The sequence below is a fragment of the Yarrowia lipolytica genome, chromosome 1F, assembly GCF_001761485.1.
Source record: "Yarrowia lipolytica chromosome 1F, complete sequence".
Classification (NCBI taxonomy): Eukaryota; Fungi; Ascomycota; class Dipodascomycetes; order Dipodascales; genus Yarrowia; species Yarrowia lipolytica.
This window is the reverse complement of record NC_090775.1, coordinates 2668927-2684315: the sequence shown is the minus strand read 5'-3', so window position 1 is coordinate 2684315 and position 15389 is coordinate 2668927. Positions and strand designations below refer to the sequence as shown.

At 46.9% G+C, this 15389-nt stretch overlaps 6 protein-coding genes, 1 non-coding gene and 1 pseudogene across 7 annotated transcripts; 2 read left to right on the top strand and 6 right to left on the bottom strand.

The window, feature by feature from the left end:
- Positions 1 to 74: 74 nt before the first annotated feature.
- YALI1_F26793g (uncharacterized protein) lies at positions 75 to 5014 on the bottom strand (the record flags this gene model as incomplete). Its single annotated transcript, XM_505651.3, has 2 exons — positions 75 to 4781; positions 4850 to 5014. The coding sequence occupies 2 exons, from the start codon at positions 5012 to 5014 to the stop codon at positions 75 to 77; spliced, it is 4872 nt and encodes a 1623-aa protein (XP_505651.3).
- A 985-nt stretch (positions 5015 to 5999) lies between these two features.
- On the bottom strand, positions 6000 to 6300 carry YALI1_F26780g (uncharacterized protein; the record flags this gene model as incomplete). Its single annotated transcript, XM_068283448.1, has 2 exons — positions 6000 to 6174; positions 6221 to 6300. The coding sequence occupies 2 exons, from the start codon at positions 6298 to 6300 to the stop codon at positions 6000 to 6002; spliced, it is 255 nt and encodes an 84-aa protein (XP_068139549.1).
- Positions 6301 to 7317: 1017 nt separating this feature from the next.
- On the bottom strand, positions 7318 to 8532 carry YALI1_F26757g (uncharacterized protein; the record flags this gene model as incomplete). The annotated part of the gene is made up of 1 exon (XM_505650.3): positions 7318 to 8532. The coding sequence occupies one exon, from the start codon at positions 8530 to 8532 to the stop codon at positions 7318 to 7320; it is 1215 nt and encodes a 404-aa protein (XP_505650.3).
- Positions 8533 to 9444: 912 nt separating this feature from the next.
- Positions 9445 to 10536, bottom strand: YALI1_F26737g (uncharacterized protein; the record flags this gene model as incomplete). Its single annotated transcript, XM_068283447.1, has 1 exon — positions 9445 to 10536. One exon carries the CDS (start codon positions 10534 to 10536, stop codon positions 9445 to 9447), a length of 1092 nt encoding a protein of 363 aa, XP_068139548.1.
- Positions 10537 to 11713: 1177 nt separating this feature from the next.
- YALI1_F26726g (uncharacterized protein) lies at positions 11714 to 12619 on the top strand (the record flags this gene model as incomplete). Its single annotated transcript, XM_505648.3, has 1 exon — positions 11714 to 12619. One exon carries the CDS (start codon positions 11714 to 11716, stop codon positions 12617 to 12619), a length of 906 nt encoding a protein of 301 aa, XP_505648.3.
- Positions 12620 to 12959: 340 nt separating this feature from the next.
- On the bottom strand, positions 12960 to 13139 carry YALI1_F26711g (Compare to YALI0F20086g, Misc non-coding, no similarity; annotated as a pseudogene).
- A 349-nt stretch (positions 13140 to 13488) lies between these two features.
- YALI1_F26708r lies at positions 13489 to 13563 on the top strand. The gene has a single exon. It is a non-coding gene; the product is annotated as a tRNA-Ala (tRNA).
- A 380-nt stretch (positions 13564 to 13943) lies between these two features.
- YALI1_F26692g (uncharacterized protein) lies at positions 13944 to 15113 on the bottom strand (the record flags this gene model as incomplete). Its single annotated transcript, XM_505646.3, has 1 exon — positions 13944 to 15113. One exon carries the CDS (start codon positions 15111 to 15113, stop codon positions 13944 to 13946), a length of 1170 nt encoding a protein of 389 aa, XP_505646.1.
- Between the last annotated feature and the right edge of the window lie 276 nt (positions 15114 to 15389).

Here is a 15389-nt window from a genome sequence, read left to right as displayed (position 1 = left end):
AATACATAATAATAACTGTACTGTATTCATTGTATGATGTCCATTAGTGTTTTATATGTAATCGTTCATCCACGTCAGCCCTCCAAAGCTTGCAACTTGACCAGCTCGTAGTATCGTCCCTTCTTCGCCATCAAGTGAGAATGAGTACCTTGCTCCAAGACTTTTCCATCTTCAAGGACATAAATAGAATCAGCATTTTGAATTGTGGATAGTCTGTGAGCCACCGCGATGGTGGTTCTTCCTTGAGCTGCAGTGTCCAAAGCCTGTTGAACAACCTTTTCAGATTCAGAGTCCAGGGCAGAAGTGGCTTCATCCAGTAACAGAATCTTGGGGTCTCGTATCAGAGCCCGTGCAATGGCCACTCGCTGCTTCTGTCCTCCCGAAAGCAACGTGCCCTTGTTTCCGCAGAAGGTATCGTATCCATCGGGCAAGGACATGACAAAGTTGTGGATGTTGGCCTGGATAGCTGCAGAATGCAAGGTAGCATCGTCGACATCTCCTTCAGCACCCAGCAAGATGTTCTCTCGGATAGTTCCACTGAACAGAATAGGCTCCTGCTGCACCAGAGAGATGAGAGACCGATACGATCCAAGATTGAGATCTCGAATATCAATGCCATCGATAGTGATACTTCCTTGAAGCACATCGTAAAACCGTTCAATCAGCGAAATAGTAGTTGACTTGCCACAGCCAGAAGAGCCAACAAGAGCGACATATGAGCCAGCAGGGATGGACAGGCTCAGACCCTGAAGAACAGGAATTTTAGGTCGTTCAGGGTATCTGAATCTCACATTGTCGAATGAAATATTGCCCACAACCTTTTCAGGATCAAGAGAAAGACCTGACTCCTTGTCTCCCCCAATCTCAGGTTTCACCTTGAGAATTTCATGAATGCTTTGAGTAGCTACCTTGGCCTTACCCATATCAGGAGTGAAGGAGAAGATGGATCCAGCTGATTGGACACCAAAGACAACAGTGACAAAGGCAACAAAGAACTGGTTGATGTCAATTTCCCGTTTTCGAATCAATGTTGAGCCATACCAGAATCCAAGGGCATTGATAAGAATGATGAGAGTCTGCGAAGCACCAAACAACATGCTACTGATGGCGTTACTCTTGGCAGAGTGATACACCACATTGTTGACCTTGGAAGAGTAAAAATTGAGAACATCGTCTTCTCGAGTCAACGCCATCACCGTCTGGATATTGTTTGTTGCTTCACAGGCGTATCCCGCCGAAGATTCGTACACCTTTCGTCCTCGCTGGTTGAGCTGGGTCAGAATGTAGAACCGGAAGAAGCCAGAGGATAGAATGAGAGGAATACAGGCGGAACAGACAAGTCCAAGCTTCCAGGTGTAGCAACAGGAGAGAATCACTGAGATTATAACAGTGACAATAGACGACAGAATCTGTCCAAAGGTAGCTCCTCCTAGTCCCTGAACATTTTGTGTATCTTTAGACAGGGAAGAAGTCAACTTGCCGGTGGTGGTGGTGTCAAAGAAGCGCAGGTCCTGGTTAAGAAGATGTGAGAAGATGGTTCGCTTGAGGTTCCTCACTAGAGTCTCTGAGGCCACACCCAGATAGTAAACCTGCATGAAGTAGGATCCCAGCTGGACCATTCCCACCATGAAGAAGAAACCAGAGAACTTGTCAATCTCGTGGAGCATATGTTTGTAAGCCAAAGGGTCGACCATAAATGCTTGCATCACAGATCCATAGAGAAGAGCAAGAGAAGGGTATCCGGCTCCACAGATGACTGCGAATCCCGATCCAAGCAAAAGAGGAAGTCGCTCATTTCGGTTGAAACGAGCTAGAAGCTTGATCATTCCCCAGGTGTTGAGAGGAGTCGTCTTTTCGACAGACACATTACTACCAACGTCAAAATCGGATCCAGAACCGCTTTCCCAGTAGTAGCCCTTTTCTGTGGTCGATGCGGTTTCTGGACCTCCGTCTTCGATTCTCTGAGCTCCAACCAATCCATAGTAAGTTCCTCTTGCAGCAATCAACTCGTCATGAGAGCCCTGTTCAAGAATCTCACCCTTGGACATGACCACAATCTTGTCGGCATTCTTGATTGTACTCAGACGGTGTGCAATGACAATAGTGGTTCGGTTTTTGGCAGCTTTGTCCAGAGCCTGCTGAACCAGCTTCTCACTGCGAGTATCTAGAGCTGACGTAGCTTCATCAAGCAGTAGAATAGGAGGGTTAGAAATGATGGCTCGGGCAATAGCTACTCGCTGTTTTTGTCCACCCGATAAGAGATACCCCTTCTCACCAACCTGTGTGTCAAGACCGTCAGTAAGAGTTTTGATGAACTCTGAACAGTTGGCCTGCTCACATGCGTCTTCAACAAGTTTCATCTTAACAGATCTCTCTGCATTCTCATACTCGGTTCCAATCAAACCGTGAGAAATGTTTTCAAAGATAGTGCAATTGAACAGAGTCGGCTCCTGAGAAACAAGACTCATTTGTTGACGAAGCCACTTTACATCAAGAGACAGAATGCTCACACCATCAACTGTGATGGAGCCTCCTAGAGGCTGGTAGAAGCGCTCCAATAGTGCAACGATGGTTGACTTACCTGATCCAGAAGCTCCAACCAATGCAACGGTAGCTCCGGAGGGAATATCGAGGTTGAACTCTCGCAAAATAGGAACCGTAGGGCGAGAAGGGTACCGGAAATGGACATTCTTAAACGAGATAGCGCCTCGAAGATTTGAGAGAGTTTCTCCTCCACTGAGAGAATCGATATCTGGAACTCGATCAATGGTCTCAAAGATCTTCTTACCCGCCCCGACTGCAGATCCAAGAGATTCCATATTGGGAGCGACTCCTCCTAACTGAAAAGCACCAATCATGAGAGCCATAAGAACAGTGATGACATGACCGATGCTGGTCTCACCCTTGTTGACAAGCCGAGAACCCTCCCAGAGTGCAAGGGCATACATGCAATAAGTGATGCACCAAAGGATGCCTACCATGGCTCCAAGAACTCGTGCCTTAAGCAGGTAATTCTTCAGACTCGAGTTGAGAGGCTTCTCGTACCGCTTGTCCATCTTCACCTGCATTCCAAATGCCACAATGTTGGTAATTGATGCAAAACACTCCTCCGCAATAGACGAACACTCGCTGTCGTCTTCAATTGCCCATCTAACGTATCTAACAAGGAAAGTGGAGCAGATTCCCATGGCCAGGACAAGAGCGACAACAGTGGAGATCATAATTCCAGTGAGTCGAGCCGATTTGATGAATCCTATCACCAGTGAGGTAATGAACGAGGAAACAGCCGACACAATAAGTCCCAATTTCTCGGAAATGCCTTCCTGAATCAGATTTGTATCAGTGGTGATTCTGTTGGTCACCTCTCCAGCTCCCAGTTTGTCGAAGTAGCCAATGTTCTGTCTCATGATAGCCTTCAAATAATTCTCTCGGATTCGAGCACTCAACCGTTCTCCTCTTTCGACAGTAATGTATGTCTTGATTGACGTTAAGCAAAACGTAGCCACAGCAATGTAGACAAAATACAGAGCATAATGATTAATCTGATGCTGGAAACGGTCAGCTGATGAACCAAGCACAATGAAAGCTAAGAACTCATTGGTCATCTGACCGAAAATGACAGTGAAGAGAGGCATGCAAACACCAGCTGCGGCAGCTGTGACCATTCCAATGAACAGAATGAAGATATCAAGTTTGGTAGCGTACCTGAACAGTGTAAGAAAGTTTACCTTGACTTTATCCGTCGAGATTTGACGTCGTAGAACTTCAATCTCTGCCTCAGTCAAGTCTCCGAAATCCTCATCGCTGTCTGACGGCCCAGAAGGACTGGTGGAAAACTCTATAGGAGACTTATTGTGGGAACGGTAGTGCTCAAAAGGGCGTTGAATAATTGTTGTGATGGGTATCTCAATCCTCCTGTTTCCACCATGACCACTGTTTCTGTTGCCTCCGCTATCACCTCGATAGTCATCTTTTGCAGGACCGTAAGTGGGTGTGTATCGGCGCGATTGAGTAGGTTGTGGAGTATGGGCAGGCTCCTCTCTTGACCATGTCATAGGAGGTACCAACATGTCTGAGACTGATGCCGTACGTGCTACGGAGGCAGGAGGCTGTGTTACGGCTGCAGGTACGGGAACAGACGGGGTTAGATGAGAAACATCTTGATGATGTGTCTGAACAGCCTGAGATGCCTGGTACTGGGCCAACTGAAGTTGTCGCATCTGCTCCCGCCTTTGTTGCTCGAATTGTAACATGTGTGCGGCATACTGCTGTTGCTGCTGTTGCTGTTGCTGATAGTACTGGTACAGTTGCTGCTGTTGCTGCAGCTGCTGTTGTCTGACCACCTCTTCCTGTTGCTGCCGCTGCAGTTGTTGCAGCTGTTTCTGCTGTTGAATAATCTGATCTTGCTTCTGCTGCTCAATGATGAGCATTTGGTGTTGGTGTAGGGCTTCCTGTTGTCTCAGCTCAAGCTGCTTCTGTTGCAACATCTCGTGCTGGCGTCTCTCCTGTCTCTTGAGCTCCTTCTTCATCTCTTCAGATATTCCCCTATGCTCATGCCTAACACCACGATTGTCATAAAACGCTGTGGGTGTCAGCTCGTCTATCCCAGGGGTCTTGGTCGTTCGGTTGGTGTCACGGTACTCCGAGATCTCCTCATCTAGAGCTGTACTTGTTGTTCCTGGGATGGTATAAGCCATGGGAACTTGCTGGGAAGATTGTTGGGGACCGATCTCCCCTGGTACCCGTGTTCCGGGCGAGTTTGGCGGCGCTTGATCTGACATCTGTGTTAACATTTGTACTATAGCTGTTGTCTTATCGTGAGGGCATCTCTCACTCCCAATATACTCACGATACACGCAGCTGATAATGGCGGAAAGCTGTGAGGAAGAAAACCAAGAGTGTCTGCTGGAAGAAGCGAATGAAATAAAAACCGTTGCAATCGGTTTATTCTCTCATCGGGTCGACACCCCACTTGACTAGTATTATCTTTATGCAACAAGGTTCGGCTTGACATCCGCGGGGTGTGGTCTGGTCCTAAATAGTGCCTTATTCGAGGGCTCAAACGGCGCTACTCTCGAGTGACGTTTGGGAGACAAAAACATACATCTCAACGAAGCAGGGGCTGCTGTTGGAGGTACGGGGTGGCCTTAGTTCTTCACATAGTCGAGTTTCCACCCGTTCCGGATACAGTTATAGTCATGCGAGACCTGCACGGTATTGCTTGAGCGATGCAGATCTGAGACAATCAATGTCAACTGCAGACAAGGTGTAGAAGCGGACATGGAAAATGTCCGAACATGCCAAGCACAACAAATACGACATGTGTGAGGTTCAGGCAGCAGTCTGACCGAGTCCTTCACCATTTCCGCCTTCCATGAAAGTGTTTCTGTTAATTCCTTAGAAACCCAACCTCACACGACCAAAGACGGCGTCTATTTACGCCCCCTTTTGCTATTAGTTTTTTTGTTGTGATTAATTTACGTTAACACCCAACCCACCACCACCGATGGAAACCTTGCTGCTCAGAGTTCAAAGTTACGAGAACCAATGATAGCCGTGCAACGAACACACGGGCACCAAAGTAAGACAGGTGATTCACAGATTTGAGGGCGGAAAACGGGGACAAGAACGGATATTATGACGACGACCTCGACCTCATTCAAGTGTCCTGGGCTTGGCTTGCCCTCAAGCCCACCCTGGTACCAAAACTAAACTAACACAAGCTAACCCCGTGGGTAGACAACAAGAAGTACTTGTTGGGCTACAGTGGGGCAGCTAAGGGTTGGGGCAGAAACTGGTAAAAGTCCGATTGTCTATCGCGGAACATGGCTTCGGTTCGGACACCGAACACCCGGTATCGTAGATGGCTGCAAGACCCCCCCAGTCCTCGAACTTACACGCTGGGAAGACCCACTTTAAGCTGGGTGGGTCCGTAAATACGAAACTACCATTCTTTTTTTTCCTCCATGCCATTGTGGAATGTATCCGGCAGCATATTTTCACCAGCGCAAGTTCGAGCACACATATAGGTACTTGTGTGCGGTAGGTCTACAGCACCCCCCAAGGACACTTGGGTCTATTGTGGCGTTAAGACTGCTGACTTTCATTGGCGTCTTTTGACACGTGAAAACGAAATTCTCCCGCCAGCTACTGTACCATAGGTAGCCGCAATGACTGAACAGATGTCCTGTTTGTAGGAACCCAGTAGCATGCAAGCTACAAGTACGAGTACAATGTGCTCACACGCAATCCACTCCATGTCTGACACCTAATCTCGGCCTGCGTGTGTCGAGAAATCATGTTTCACGCGAAGTTGACGCAGACACCTAAGTAGAAGTGCTCTTGAGTAGAGTCTTTCACGGATCACATTGTAGTACGATGAGAGAACACGAACCCAGCTCTTGTACATCCTAAGTCGGTTCTTGCACACTCTGACACGAGCTTGACAGCTTCCAAATTCGTGCAATAAGACGGCGTGATCTTCCTGTCACTGCCCCCACCAACTCCTTTCGACAACCACTTGTTCTATTACCGTTTCCCCACTGGGATGAAGAAGGAGGCTAAAGACACCGACTTGGCTTGTCTGGACCTTGTGGGTCGGATATGTACAAGGTAGCTCACGGAATGAAAGAAAGTTGCTTGTCAACATGCAACGAATATTGGGTGCGTCGAGGTAGATAGACAGACACCGTTCAGTCCAAAGAACAAAAAAAAAGAAGGACGTTGCTCCCGGGAGTGTTTCATCTACTCTAAGGTAGCTACAAGTAGCGGGACACAGTAATATGAAAGCCATGAATTCCCCCCCAAAAAGTCGTAATATTGTCTTCTTTCTGTTGGTGATGTCGGAACGGTCTGAAACAAGCCGGATGTAGCATAAAAGCGATTCAATTAATTGACCAGAGACACTCCGAGTCTCAGAAACGAATGTATGAAGTCGGAACTTATCTCAACATCCGTTGCTTACAGCAAAAAAACTGAGGCGAGTCCCTACAGTAATTCCAGCAACCCCTTTAACCCATGTCACCTTATTGCCCACAATTGCATCGTAAAATGAACTAAACAAAAATGGTGCCTTATAATCCGAGTTGTAGCATTGGGCCTATAAGTCCGATCTATCCAGTGCCGTGTTGGGCAGCTCTCATGACCTAAAGACGAAACAGTCGCATATCGTCAAGGTAACTAATTGATACTCGAAGGGGACAAGAAACAGATACAATCTACGCAGATCCACAATATAGTGTATAATAATGGAAACTTGTATTGAAAACCACTATTGTCACAGGTCAAATGACATTGTCAAACGCTTGGTAGGCCCGTTTACTGCTGGTCAATCTGGATGGTAATTGCCTGGGCGTTAGCACAAGAAGCTGCAGCTCCCTCGGCTCCGGCAGGTCGAACCTCGTACAGACCGTTGTTTCCTGTATCACAAGCTAGGAACTGGTTACCGTTGTACTGCAGGTTTCCATTGATGTCAACAGTGAACAGCAGTCCCTGATTCTGGTTGTTGGTCATGGACAACTGCTGGTTCTGGCCAAGCCGAGCGTACTGCTGGGATCGGGTGTCGATGATCTGGCCATCCTGCGACAGTCGGAACATGTTGTTGCCGTGCTGGTCGTCGGAGAAGTGGTGGTTGTCTCGCTGCATCTGGGTGTACATTCGGCCATCCTGGTTGAAGACAGGAGAATACATAGCGTTCTGTCGGGTGACTCCGTTGACTCGAAGAACAATGGTTGCCTCGGGAGTCTCAGTAGACACATCTCGGGCAACGTTTCGGTTGTTTCGGTTGTTCCACTGGTTTCGTCGACCCCGCTTCTGGCCGTTCAGGGACAGCTCAACGGGGTTGGCACAGGGAGCGTTGTTGACGTAAACCTGGTAAACCTGGTTGTCCTTCTGGCCGTTCTGGTTGTTCCAGTTCTGGTTATTGTTCCAGTTGTTCTGGTGGTCCTTCCGGGCGGCAGCAGACTCGGACTCTTCTCGCTTGCCTCTGGATCGAGAACCGCTGTTGTAGTTCTGGACAGGGCAAGCCAGGAATTTGGGGTTGTTGTCGAACCGCAGAGAAACATCATTGTTGTTGTTTCGGTTGGTCTGAACATTCCATCGACCTCGATGTTGGTTGGACATCTGCATTCGGCCATTGCTGCCAACAGAGACGTATCGGTTCTGGTTGTCGATGGACTGCAGGTTTCCGTTGCTGTCCATGAAGACGGTGATTGTCACAAGATTCTGGCCCTGAGGAGCAGTGTTCTGGTTCCGGGGACCATAGTAGATGTTGGTTCCATCGGTGAACAGCTGCTGGTTGAACTGGTTGTTCTTGTCAGAAACCTGGAGCTGGTAGATAAAGTCGCTGTTGGAAGCATCCTGCTGGAAAGCAGGAGCAGCCAGGCCAAGAGTAGCAGCGACAATAACGGTGGTAGTGGAGAATTTCATGATGGAAGCTGAAAATCTGAAGTTGGTAAAACTGAAAGGAGGATGTTGGTGAAAGAGATGTTGGGGAAGTTGATTGATCAAGGGTAGAGATAATGAAGAGCCCATAACCCAGTTTATATATTGTGAAAAGGCGCCGAGGAAGGCTTCCTACTTCCTATTCGGTCTGACTTGATTGGAGTGATCGTCGTCTGTCAGTTTCAGGTATGTGGCGAATATGCCAGAAAATGGTATCATTAGAGATGTTTTGTGTTCATGGTCTTCATTTTGAGTGTTTAATACTGTAAAACGAGCGATATTGTCTAGACATGGCTCACATTGTTGTGTTGTTCTCTGTGATCATCTCCCTTTCTATACCAATTCATGTCAAGTGAGAAGTTGGAGTTCGAAAAACGTCCGGCTGCGACTGATCCGATTCGGTAGGTGTTTTGAGCTGTCATGTGAACAGTCTTTCACCAGATGAGTTGGGCTGTGATAGTGAAGTGGTGTGTGGTAAGAAAATGTTAAGAATCAGGAAAAAAGTGCATCTTGTGATATTCGCGTGAGAGTTGCAAGAAGTTGGATGGGCGATTATGCAGTTCTAAAGCGACTGAAACAAGGAAGTAACTACAGTAACCACAAAACTCCTTTCAATACAACTCAGATGACCACTATCTCTTTCCTAATTGTTTACACCTCCTTCCTTAGGCAAGTTTGGTTGGTATGCATACTGAACTTGGATTGAGCTATGTAGTCGACAGAAACTGTAGTTGCTGAGATCATGAAAAGATATGGAGCTGTAGTAATGTCTTCGCGGTTCCATTGAAAAGTCCAGTACGTGGTATTTATTCTCCTACTCGCAATAGTATGCACATATATATAAAATGTACAAGTTGTAATGCAGGTACGGGTGGTACACAACGAGTGACATATTTCTCTTCCTCTCTGTAGAGATAAAGTGTATCAGATAGCTAACAGCGTCCTCTTCAATCAATACAAATAGCGCATGTGACAGAAAAGAGGTTAGCTAATGACCCCGTTCTAAATGTCTACCATGAACACATACATTGACAGACAGGGTATCTCGGGTTTTAGCCGCCATCTCTTCAGATACCACTTTCTGCACTTGAGTTCGAATATCCTGTCATGGTTTCTGTGACAGATGTTGAAATGTTGAGAACATCCAACAGCAGTACTGAAGCCAACAATCGATCTTGGGCAGGTCTTAGAAGGACACAAGTGTTCGTTGGAGAGTCCACTATGGTGGGTGTCAAGATGTTTCGCGTATTTGGCGAGACTTTTGAAGCTCTTTCGGGGACAAGAAGTGCAAGTGATGAACTGGGGTTCGTTGGCTCGTTTCCAGAGTCGTCTGTCTTTGAGCATCTGGGTTCTCTTTACAGCTTCTCCACCAGATATTGAATGCGATGTACATGGTCTGTCTGAATCTGAATAATGCGAGTCTGAGCTTGGGTCACATCCTGGAAGAAGAGAATTATCGACACCCTGATATCCCATACCATCGTTCTCGTTTTGGGAATCGTTCGCAGTAGCGCCTGCCTCGTTCTGGTACCCATCGGCATAAGTTGAGGGATCATCTTCAGAAGAAGCCTTAGGAGTAGTCTTGCTGTCTCCATCTTCAAATAATGGCAATTCAGGCATGTCGCGCCACAATTCGCTCATTCGGCCCTTGTATCTTTCGTAGATGGCCATACTCTGACGTGCACATAGCTCATTGTCAGACTCCTCGTCCACCTCAGGAGGAGGACGGTCACGAACCAAAGCAGCCAAAGTGACCCGTTGCACGTCTTCGGGAGTCATGTGGGGTTCAAAATTCAGATTTGAAGTCATGCAAATGGCGGTAGACATGCCCGGTACGAAATTCGTTTGCAACTGTCCTTCATGGGTCAGGATTTCATTGTCATAGCCCTGGACTATCATCTTATATGATAACACGCAGTTCTTCCAGGTATCGCAAGGAGGCTGACTTTCGGCCACCAGTTCCAGATCATCAAATGGCACAATTCCCACCTCGGCATTTGTAGGTGGAATCTCTTCGACCAGAGTGTCGTCGTCATAGGGTTGTAGATATCTTTGTTGCATGGTGTAGACTGATAGTTCAGGGATGGTCGTCATCCGATAGAAGGGGGACCCTTTATATCTTCATCGAATCTTCGATTTGCCATATGCTTCGTTTCAGCCTCAACACAACATCAATCTTAGATTGTTCATATGACTTCACGATATTGTCTTGGGAGAAGGTGTATCAGCCTCAAGATTCCCCTCGGTGGAACAGAGATTCGACAAGTGCCTATATGGTAAGAATGGGCACTCATAAGTCTGACTCTTTGTACAGTCTTTGGGATAGATGACACGGCAGAAAACTCTCGCTCATATTCTTGACATCTTCTCTCAACCTGTACAGTCCACATCAGCACTACATTATCCTGCAACATAAGCGAATGCACCCTGCAGTCTTCTTCTACTGTGTTTGATCGTACAAGTACAAAATTATAGGAGTACAAGTTCAGTATAATACTTCTTTGTATTGGTCTTTTAATATAATTGGTCTTTTAATATTACTTGTAGTAACAAGTTGCTTACAAGTACACACGGTACTTGTGATCATACAATCAACGCTCTTTGTTTCACTTAACTGTAGCTACATGTTCCTATCTACTTAGTACAGTACAGTACATACATACTGTACTTGTAGTGGACTATTGTACACACGTGTGGTCTACATCCAACACAACAATCGCAGTACAATCAATATTGCACCGGCAATTGTACGGTAGCTAGGTACAGGCAAATTATCGTATGCACCAAGTGGTACAATCAACCAACGACTATATGTGATCACTCAACAGTGACCAAGGACGTGTTGACTGCACACCCCACAGTTACAGTCGGCATTTTTGCAGTAACTCTGACAGGGTCACTTTCACAACATACAGTATTTTCCTTCTGTCCTGTCACTACTGTTCACGTAATCGGTTGGAACGCGCATTAGCTAGACAGGGGGTCAGTAGATAGTGAGAAACGGGTGGCTCAGGAAAGACTTTTCGCCATATATATCCTAAAATTAACCAGCTGTTGTAGTGGGTTGAACAGCGCGTCCTCCTCTATATATATTGCCGTGGATACCAGCTTTGCCTGTCTCGCCTGCCCACTCAGTATGCTACAGCTCTCTCTCTGGTTGGGACTCCCATAAACCTTTTCGGTTGATGGATTTCTGATCAACCTTGTTTGTACACTTACACCTCCACCACACACAGCGAGTGTCACGACTCGTACAAACGCAACCACCGCTATGTTTACCCGTCTTAACCAGATGCTGTACCCCTCGTCGGCCAACCCCAAGTTCATGCCGAGCGATCCATGGTCCTTCATCTGCTTCCACGTGCTCCACACTGTGCTGCTGGTCTTCCACCTCGCCTACTCCCTGGTCCACTTTGTGCAATATGTGGCCCATAGAATCAAGATCCGAGGCCTCGCCATCTCCTACCATCACAACCGAACCCCCCAGCTCATTTCTCATGACGTCGCCGACCTCACCAAGCTGCCCAACCACCTGGCCGTCATTGTCGACCTGCAGGATGGCTCTGAAGAGGGCGGAGGAGTGGAAGGTTTGGTTGCCCAGATCTCGGAGATTGCAGCCTGGTGTTGCGGAACCGGCGAAATCAAGCAGCTGTCAGTATACGAACGAACCGGATGCCTCAAATCTTACAACATCAAAGACGTGTACAAACTGGTGGAAGAGGGAATGAGATCATACTACGGCTCGGAGATGCCCTCCATCAAGATCGACGTACCCCACTCTGGAGCAGCTCACCCAACAGGAGAATCCAACGGCAAGGTGGTCAACAGAAAGACCGACAATAAGAATGATCTCACCATCCACCTGCTGTCCGAGGAGGATGGTCGAGAATGTCTGGTCGATCTCACCAAGACCCTGTCGGAGCTGGCCATTGCTAAAAAACTCAAGCCACGTGATATCACTGTGGACGTCATCGATGAGCAAATGAACATGCTCGTTGTAACTGAACCAGAATTGCTCATTGTCTTTGGTCCCCAGCTTGACCTGCAGGGCTTCCCTCCCTGGCAGATTCGTCTCACAGAAATCTACCACCAGCCTGATAACGACGCCGTTACCTACGGAGTCTTCCTCAAGGCTCTTCAGAGTTTTGCATCTTGTAAGCAGAATGTTGGCAAGTAACCGCCACGCATATATTTATTTGCATTGCTTTTATAGCTCAGTAATACATTAATCTAGAGTATCAGTGAAGATAGTGCAGAGATCCGGTGTAGTGAGCGCAGAGTAACTGTATTATTAAATGGTGTCTTACTTATTGCACTGTACCTTGGGGTAAGTACTGTAGCTACAAGTACAGTACATACTATAGATACATCGGGCTATAATCTACAAATACAGTAGCTAGATAAACCGGTTGAAACATCGTCAGAACAAGATCTTGACGCAACGGCATTATAAGACGACAGCAGAGCGACTTCTAGTCTTGATAAACAGCTTATTCGAAATCTCGGAAACGGTTTATTTACACGAAGTGAGCGAAATATCGCAGGATTACGGGGTCCGTGCCCACTAGGCCAGTTTGTTGCATGGCTCGCTCAAATGCCACAAGGCATGGGCGAGCTCTCAAATGTAGTTCAACGGACTGTCCTTGACCTCCAGTAAGATCCATGCCCGCCATTTTGGATGGAAGAGGGACAACCATCTTCTGGCAGATGCCCTTGGACGCTGGACAGTTGACAAAAAGATGTTCGTGGAGGTTGTTCTTTTTTGGTTTTTTTTAATTTAATGATTCATTACATCTATATACCTAGTAAGCCGGGTTATTGGCGTTCAATAAATAATAGCCATGATAATCCATGCGATGCGCGTTTCGGTGCGTGTGTCAATGAGTCCGATACTGCCAGTATCGTTGTCGCTCCATCTTTTTCTTATCTCTTTGGTTTTTTTTTCCGGTTGTTTATTTTTTTTTTTATTCTAATGATTCATTAAAAATTTTTTTCACTGATTTTACAAAAACTTGGCACGACCCTCTTAAACCCCCTGTAATTTCAGGGCGTCTGGTGTAGTTGGTTATCACATGCGCTTAGCATGCGCCGAGGTCCCCCGTTCGATTCCGGTGTCGTCCATTTTTTGTTCTTTTTGAATACGTTCCTTTTCCCATCCCTTTATACAAATACAAGTACTTTTTTTTGCACTCCGTTTTTCCCGATTTACATTAAGCTTGAAATTTTGACGCAGGGCCGAAGTATATCTGCCTCGGGTGCCATGATCTTAATAAATAAGTTTAAAACTGCAATAGAGAGTGATTCTTGCGACCTGCGAGTAAATGAGATTCATAAGTGTAGTACCCACACCTTCAATTTTTTTATTTTTTTTTCATATATGGCAAGAAGGTGCTTACACAGATGCATTGTAGTATGTGTACTTGCCTTCGGCCATGCACGGTGCTCATAGTGATGTGTTTCAATGCATTAATTTTCTTTTACTTTTACCAATAGTTAACCAATCACTTCTTTGCCTTCTTAGTGGCGGGCTTCTTGCCCTTAGTCTTCTTGTCGTCCGCCTTTCGCTTCTCTCCTCCCTCCTTGGGCATAACCTTGAAAAAGCCATCAAGTCGCGCCTGCGGCTTCACCTTGACCTGCTTCATGAGTCTCGCAGCTCCTGCTCGAACTCGATCTTCGGAGAATCCCTTATCTCTCACCAGGAAGTCCACCAGTCCCTCGACATCGGGATTGTTCCACTTGATATCACAGCTGCTGGAATCGAGTACATCAGGCGCTTGCAGGAGAGCACGAACCTCCTGGTACGGCCAGTTCTCGGGCACCTTGAGTTTTCCAGAGGGATTCTTCTCGATATGCTCTACAATCTTCTCCAGACTTCCATGTTCCTTCATGAGCTTGAGAGCGGTCTGAGGTCCAACTCCCCTGATGGTGTCTGCGTAATCACATCCCAGAAGAATACACAGATCAATGAACTGAGCATGGGTCATTTCCAGACCCTCCAGAATCTTGGCAAAGTTGATTTCGGAAATAGGCATCTTCTTGGCCTCGGAAAAGGTCAAATGTCGCAACAGAACAGGAGAACCGAAACACAGAGTATCCATATCTTCGGAGGCAGCAGCATACACCTTTCCGGCCTCGGCTAGCTTGGCGCATTGAGCCTCAGCTTCACATGGAGCCTCCACAATGGGAATACCCATGAGTGTGAGCAGTTTCTTGGCCTCGTCATTCTGTTCGGGTGTCACACGAACTGTTCGCTTTTCGAATCGAGTAACATCCTCCTGAGCCTCCTTTGTTTCCTCACCCTCTTCACCATCCTCCACTTGCTGTTTGAGCTCCTCAATCTTCTTCAGAGCCTCCTCTCGTCGCTCCTTTCGCTTGGCCAGCTCTCCACTCTTGAGGACGGGGGGCTTGCCGTCAAACACGTATACGGGTTTGATACCGTTATCGACCATTCTCAGGGTTCGATAAAACATGCCCATGAGATGCGACGTGGTCTCTCCATTCTCGTTGGTCAATTGTTGGCCATCAGCCTGTCGTACTGCAATCACAAACTGATAGAGAGACATGGAGGCGTCGATGGCGACTTTTCGACCTCCAAAGTTCTTGATCTCCGACGACCGCAGAGCCGCGGGACAGTGTTCCATCAGTAATTTGTTCAATCCTTTAATACCCATGCCGAAATGTGTGTTGTGTAGTACTGTAGTAGATGTATGTCTAAGTGCGTAAGTCGGGTACGTGTTTTTTATTTTTATTTCAGAGACGCGTAAATGAGTTTCGTGTGATAGAGTTGGGTGTTGGGTTAGGGTGGCTATGTGAGGAAACAGATACACAGAACAGCAGGATACAGTGTTTCGGTGCTGGAATAACCATGCTGAGTCATAGAGGAAAGACAGACGTTTTTTTTTTTTTGTTGTTTCCAGTATCTCTCCAGCTCTTTTAGTCGTTTAATT